General features: G+C 34.4%; 1 protein-coding gene across 1 annotated transcript; it reads right to left on the bottom strand.

Annotated features, from left to right (window-relative positions):
* Window positions 1-2,275: 2,275 nt before the first annotated feature.
* Window positions 2,276-3,219, bottom strand: LOC100030059 (olfactory receptor 10J4-like). The gene has a single exon (XM_001379625.3). It carries the CDS (start codon window positions 3,217-3,219, stop codon window positions 2,284-2,286), a length of 936 nt encoding a protein of 311 aa, XP_001379662.2. The 3' UTR covers window positions 2,276-2,283.
* Between the last annotated feature and the right edge of the window lie 4,679 nt (window positions 3,220-7,898).

Raw genomic sequence — 7,898 nt, forward strand, 5'->3', positions numbered from 1 at the left:
TATTGAAAATGTTTTGTATAAATAAAATTAAGATAGCAAAGACTAGAAAGAAAGCTATAAGTTGGGAAAAGTTAATCGTTTCTTGGGTAGAGGTCTCATATCTAAAATAGAGAACTTTATCATATATTAAGAATATGAGCCATTCCTCAAATGATAGATGATCAAAATATGAATAGATAATCCTTAGTTGAAAACTCAAAATTATATGTAACTATGGAAAAAGTTCTAAATCATTATTAATTAGAGAAATGCAAATAAAAACAACTCTGAAATATCATCTCAAATCCATTGGATTGACTAAAATAATAAAAGGAGGGGATATGGAAAAATTGGGACACTAATCCATTTTTGGTGGAAATGCAAACTGATCCAACTATTCTGGAGCATAATATGGAATTATACTGAACGAGTTATAAAACTGCATATACAATTTGACCAGTAATAGCATTATTAGGTTTATTTCTTAAAGTGATCAGAGAAAAGGAAAAGAAACAATATATTCTAAAATATTTATAGAAATTCCTGTTCTTGTGACAAAGAACTGGAAACTGAAGGAATGCCCATCATTTGGGGAGTGGCTGAACAAGTTGTGTGGAAGTGGCTGAAGGAGTATGATTATAATGGAATACTATTGTGCCATAAGAAATGACAAACAAGATAATCACAAAAAGCCTGGAAAGATAAATGAAGTAATGCAAAGTAAAGTGAGCAGAACCAGGAGAATGTTGTACAAAGTAACAACAATAATGTATAAAAATCAACTGTGGATGTTTTAACTATTATCAACAAGGCAAGGATAACTTGCTAATTTACAACAGTTCAACTTTAAGGAACTCATGACAAAAAAAAGGATATCCCCCACCATAAAAGGAGTTCAGATGCAGATTAAAACATAAAATTATTCACTTTATTTCCTATGTGAATTTTCCTCTAGAATAAGTAATATGAGTCTGTTTCACAATATGAAAAAGAAGAAACTATGTTTTATCTAATAGTATATGTACAACCTACATCATATTATCATCTTCTTGGGGAGAGGGAAAGGTAGAAAGAAAAGGAAAAATAATGGGACATATATTTGTTTCTCTTGGATGAACATATATATTAGAATCTATTACAAATTTAAAACAAATTATATGCATTATATTATTATGTAAATATGATTTTATATTATGTAATTATATAAATATGTAAACATAAATATTATGTAAATATTGTTTTTATATTTAAAAATGATAACACTAAAAGAAAAAGCTTACATTCAATTGAGAAAGATAGCATATATACATATATATGTATATATTTATGTATATATATGTAACAATTAATAGGTAATTTTTATGAGGAGAGTGGGGATAAGGCAGGGGTGGTGGTAGTAGTAGAAATTAGGAAATACTTAATATCAGAAATAAAACTACTAAAGTTTGATTCCAAGGCTCCTCAGAAAAGGCACTATTCTAAGGTTGAGGCTGGTTGATTCTTAAATGGATCACAGATTATGAACTGGAGAGCAGTAGTAGTAGTAATGGGAGTGGTGGTGGTGATAATACTAGTAGCAACAGTAACATTAGTAACTCATTTTTATAACACTTCAGGTTTTTGAAAGTGTCTCCCTCATAGCATCCCAATGATGTATAAGTATCATTATCCACATTACACAGATGAGGAATCTAAGGCTCTAATTAAGTGCCTTGTCCATGGTCCTAAGAGACAGCTAGGTGGCTCACTGAATAGTATGCTGAACCTGGAGTCAGGAAAATCTGAGTTCAAATACAGCTTCAGACACTTGTCTCACACTTGTGACACTGGGCAAGTTATCTAACTTTTGGTTGTCTTAATCCACTGGAGAAGGAAACAGTGAACCATTCTAGTATCTTTCCCAAGAAAACCAACCCTACAGTCAGTATTAACTTGCTATGGTTTATTGGGTCATGAAGAGTTAGCCACAACTGAAGAACAACAATAACATGTGATCACAAAGATAATAAGGATTCAATTCAGGTTTGAACCAAGGTCTTCTGATTTTGAATCTAACATTCTTTTAACTAAATCTTGTGACTACATTTTCAGTGGCAATCCTTTCAGGGATATCTTAGACAGAATGATGCTGGGTGGCATACCCACCAATTTTTAGGAAAAGTGGGAAGCAGTGTACTTTCCTACATGCATATAATCACACCAGGCAGTCTAGGGTAGCTAGAAAAAAAGACTGAAGCTAATCTTACACAAGACAAAAAATATTTGTCTCCTTCAACTGACCTCATGATCACACTCAACCAACTCCTAGGTGAGGGATTTCCAGCCTAGGGATCTCCGTAAGGCCTCTTTGATCTCCTTATTCCTTAGGCTGTACACAACAGGGTTGAGCAAGGGTGTGATGACAGTGTAAGTCACAGAGATAAGCCTGTCTTCCAGGGAATTCTGGGATTTGGGCTTGAGGTAGACAAAGGAAGTGCAACCATAGTGGACAATGACTACCGTGAGGTGAGAAGCACAGGTGGCAAAAGCCTTCCGTCGCCCCTCAGCAGAGGCAATCTTGAGGATGGTGGAAAAAATGAGAACATAGGAGATGAAGACTAAGACCATGGGCAGAACGATAACACCCAAACTGATGAGCAAGGTGACGAGCTCTTTAATAGTTGTGTCTGCACAGGCAAGTTTCAGTAGTGGGCGAATGTCACAGAAGAAATGGGAAACGATGCTTACACCACAGAAAGGGAGGCTGAACACCGATGGCACCTGAATGACAGCTGTGCCAAGGCCCATGCTCCATGATCCACATGCTAGCTGAGCGCAGGTTGTCTTTCCCATGAGGACTGAGTACCTTAGAGGGTTACAGATGGCCACATAGCGGTCATAGCCCATGGCAGCGAGAAGGAAGCAGTTGTTGACACCAAAGGTGAGGTAGAAAAAGAGCTGTGTGGCACAACCTGGGATGGTAATGGGTCGGTATGGATGCAAGAGTCCAGTCAACATGCGGGGTATGATAGCCACTGTATAGCAGGTCTCTGAGATAGATAGAACACTCAAGAAGAAGTACATGGGTGTATGAAGTTGTCGATTGAGTTGGATAAGTGTCAATATGAGAGCATTGCTGGCCAAGGTCAGCAGGTATAGGACAAGGAAGATCACAAAGAGGATGAGTCGGTGGTTCCATCCAAAGCTAGAGAAACCCTCTAAGGTAAACTCACTCACAGTGGTGATGTTTGCCTTTGGCATTGAGGAAATCCTGTGGTTGAAAGGGGGGTATAGGATGTGGAGAGAAATGAGGTCTGGTCTGACTAAGAAATAACATACTTATTAAATGGCCATCATTGGACAGGGGTTCCTGACTCAACCAGATGAGATATGTTCATATTGACTGAATTATGTATGCATTATTTTACATATATAAAATATGATTGACTTTTATCTCATGGTATAGCTCCTTTTTTCCTTACCTGCTTTATGGCTTTAGTATAGAAATTCTTAACCTTCTTATTAAGCAGTAAGTATGTAGTTTTCCAAGGGAAAAATATAAATAGCACATTCTATAGGAAGCATATTTTCAGAATGATAGAGAATTAAATTATTTAGTACTGAGAACTAAATGCTGGCTGCTTCCCATGCTTGGAATACTCTTCTCATCTCTGCCTCTTAGTTTCTTGGCTACTAACTAATATTTAGCTATTTGATATTTAGAAATAAATTATTGTGAAAGCATTAAAAAAGATGAGATATGTTCAGATTTGTTAATACTGTTTCCCCCAGGAACATTATTGTTTAAGATGGCCAAGCATCTTAGTGTTTGAGTTGGCTATTTTTATCTTCTTTATCACACACACACACACACACACACACACACACACACACACACACACACACTGCTTCCTAGAACCTCCATGACACTTTGTTGAAGATTCGTAGGATCCCAGACTTAGAACTTGGAGGGATATTAGAAGTCAACTAGTCTAAAACTTCACTTTACAATAAAAAAAATAATAAGAATCAGAGATAAAGGGACTTGCCCAAGATTATACATGTAGTAAGTGGCAAAGTCAGGATTCAACCAAGGTACTAAGGCCAAAGCCAGCACTCTTTCTACTGTATCACTGAGAAAAGAGAGCAAAAAAAGTAAATATAAATACATAAAAATTTAAAAAATTATAGGCCAAAGGAGAGAGAGGGAATGGAAAAAATATGCCCAATCCTGCAATTCCACCTGCTCTGAGAAACCCAGATGAACATCTATCCTGGGTCAAATAGATCTGATGAGATTCTAGAGACCCTAGAAAAGGTTCTTAAGTCTAGGAGGAAAGTAATGGGAAATTTCACACCCATTCAGTGAAGATTAAGGGACCTTACACAGAGTGCCAGATACTTTACAAATAACTTTTTGGGGGCATAGGAGTTCTGAGATAACTTTGGCCTCAGGTGCTTATAAGAGAAAGATATTCTTTTTTTAGAGCTGTGGAAGTTTTGTGGATGGCTTTATTTCCTAAACAAACTGCCAAGTGTGCAAATCCCAAAGTGGGGATGGGTTATTGAAGCAGCTAGATGGTTCATTTGTCCAGGATTTTGGCGTTCTGATTTTCTCTGAATTTTTCTGAGCCTCAATTTGACATGATCTTTATACTAATGATAATCTGGGATAAGGAACACTTATTCTGCCCTCTTTGGCTTGAACTTGGACCAAAGGGGAAGATCCAGAAGGGGAAAAACAGATCTCTCACATCCTTCACATATATAGAGCATGTCTTGTCTGGTTAGAAGAGAAATAATCCATTTTATTTGATTCAACAGTGGTCAGACACTACCTTTCCAATGAGTCCTCATGTTCTAAGGAATATTTGGAGCACAAATAGACAAACATTTATTAAATACTTATAGACTGCAGAAAACAATTCTAGATGGTGGAAGAAATAGTATGTATAAAGAAGACTCAAACTCTCCTCTTGAGGATCTAATAGTGTAGAAGCATACAGATATATCCATTTCCACCCTTCAGTCATTGTTCCCATATTCTCACACAAGAACCCTGAACATCAACTTGTATATACTAGACTCTGAAAAGTGGACCATCATTTTTATCTTTCCTGGAATCAAGTTTCCATACCACATATTGCTGTCTGTACTTTACCATCATTCCTCATTACCTTTCCCCTGCTCCATCTTTGCAGCTGTTTTTCATGTGTTCTCTTCTCCCTTTAAAATATATTTCTTGAAGGCAGGGATTGCCATCCTTGCTTGTATTTTGCAAGTGCTTAGAGTAGTAAATGGTATATAGAAAGGACTAAACATAGTCTATCTTTTTAAATAAGAAGACAGATAGGAGTGGTATGAATCTATCTTCCCCTGGGTCTACTCATTAGAAACCCAACCTAGAAGAATATGTATTGGGCCTGACTCACCAGCTGATCTACTGGAAACTATTGTCTGAGTTATCTCCAAGTTGAGGTCCAGATATACCTTTTGGACAGGTTGTAGTTCTTTCCTTTTCCTCATGTGCAATGAGATCATTTCTCCCTATAAGTTATCACATAGCCTCTTTCTTAATTAGACAATCTTTAATGTTCTACTTTATGGTTCTCAGATAACAAATAGCATTTTTTGCTGAAATAAAGAAGAGAATTTTAGTCAGATGACTGAATGAATGGCTGTGTTGAAAGCCAGTAGATGACCTTTTATCACCTCAGAGCAGTAATAAATATACCAAGTAAAATAAGAGTTCTGCAACAAAGAAAAGAGAAAAGGAAATATATTTCTCATAAAGGAAACTTCAAAGAAAAACCCATAGTAGAAGGGAGAAATAATAAAAAAGAAAGAGACAATAATAAAATAATAAATATTAGATTTAAGGATATGAAATTAAATATCCAGAATACAAAATAATCCTGAAATAACTATAACTATAACACCTAAAACAAGCATGAAACAATTGCCAGATAAATAAAAGAACAACAATAAGGGAAATTAGCTTGAAGAAGTATTTGGAAAAACAAAAAATTTAGAGATTCATAATATATGATGAAAAATCATATCAAAGCAATGATAACTTTGAAAAACAATAACTGATATCACAAAAATGCCAAAAAGAATCAATACATTTAGAGCCAAATTAAACAACAATAAAAATGAAAAAAATCACTCAAGATGTTTATAGACTGAAGTGGACCTTGGAAATTTAACCTATTGAGAATTATTGACCTCCCAGAAAAAAAAACCCACAAGATGAAAAAGAGTTTGAAATCCTTATTTCAGAGAATTATGTAAGAAGATAAACTGAATGGTGTTTTTTAAAATATAGATTGTTAGGGGGGGAACCTAGTGGTCACTTACCCAAAAATGTGGTCACCAAGTTCTAGAATTTCAGTTTCAGTGAAGGATTCTTCTAGGAAGCCAGGAGATATGTTTACATATTAAGGAACATCACTTCTTCTTCTGTAGAACTACTCAGTGATGACAAGAAATAAAAGAAAGGGCTGAAATGTAAAATCCTGAAAAGAAATAGATTTCCACTTGAGACAAAATAACTTATGAGTTTGAGCCTTATTGATAAAACAAAGGTCATGATGAGGCTCACAGTTATTATTATTATTGTGCAACAATAACAATCCAGAAACCTCGAGATTAATAGAAGCATAAAACATAAAATCATCATATAAAAGAAGTTGGATAAAGATAAACTAGACCTTTCTGCTAAGGATCCAATAAACAAGACATGTAGGAGGTTGTAACAAATTTATAAGGTCAAGAATCATTCTTCAAATGGATGAGTTGCCAAAGGATATGAACAAATAGTCCTCAAATGCAAACTAGTACCAACCATATTAAAGACTGATATGATTCATTAATAATGGTGAAAATATAAATCAAAAAGTTTTATTTCACCCTTGAAAAATGATTAAGATAGAAAAAATGGAAAATCACAAATATTGTAGGGGATAAGCACACTAATATTCTCTTGGTTGAACTATGGTGGTCCATACATTCTAGAAAACAATTTGGAATTGTGCTTTATAAAGTGTCTTAAATATCCACAGCCTTTGGTGTTGCTACGTATATACCCCAAGGAAGTCAAGAATAAAATGAAATATCCTATATAGACTAAAATATTCATAGCTGCAGTTTTTTGTAGTAGCAAAGGTCAGAAAGCATAGTAGATGCCCATGAATTGGGGAATAGTTGGACAAACTGTGGTACATGAATATAATGTAATATTACTACACAATAATAATTTACAAATATGAATAATTTAAAGAAACATTTAAACATTTGAATGAATATGGGATAATAGAGAACCAAACCAAAAAATATTTAGAATAATCATGATGATATAATTAAAAGAATAATAAAATGAAACTAAATACTGTGGAATTATAATGTCAAACTGGGTCCCACAGAAAAGTCTCAAAAATATACTTCAATATCTTCATTGTAAAGATCAGGAAATATGCATGTAAAAATTTTAAAATACTATTAAACATTCTATACAAAATATGAAAATATTGTAAATATTGGCATGCACATAACCAATGATGTTGACTTCTTTTTGCTGAGGAAAAATATGTTTGTAATGTATGAAAAATACAGTTGAGAACTCAAGGATTCAATATTTCACAGAGGAGGCAAGAATATTATTAGAAATTCCATCTTGTCAGGGATGGGACAGGGAGTCATTAAAAAAAAAAAGTACACTGATGGGTTAATCTCTTAGAAAAGAATTGGACAATGTCAGAGAAAGAAAAAGACAAAGAGAAGTGAACTAGTATTTTTGAAATTGGCCCTATGAATGATTATCATTCAAAGAGATGGAACTACAAGGATGGAGCAGAATACTGAGTTTTATTTTTATCTGGATTTGGAAAGGGTATTATAAAAAACAGAACAAGTATACAAATAGATGTTGAGAATCTGTA

Source organism: Monodelphis domestica, chromosome 2 (genome assembly GCF_027887165.1).
Source record: "Monodelphis domestica isolate mMonDom1 chromosome 2, mMonDom1.pri, whole genome shotgun sequence".
NCBI classification, from domain to species: Eukaryota; Metazoa; Chordata; class Mammalia; order Didelphimorphia; family Didelphidae; genus Monodelphis; species Monodelphis domestica.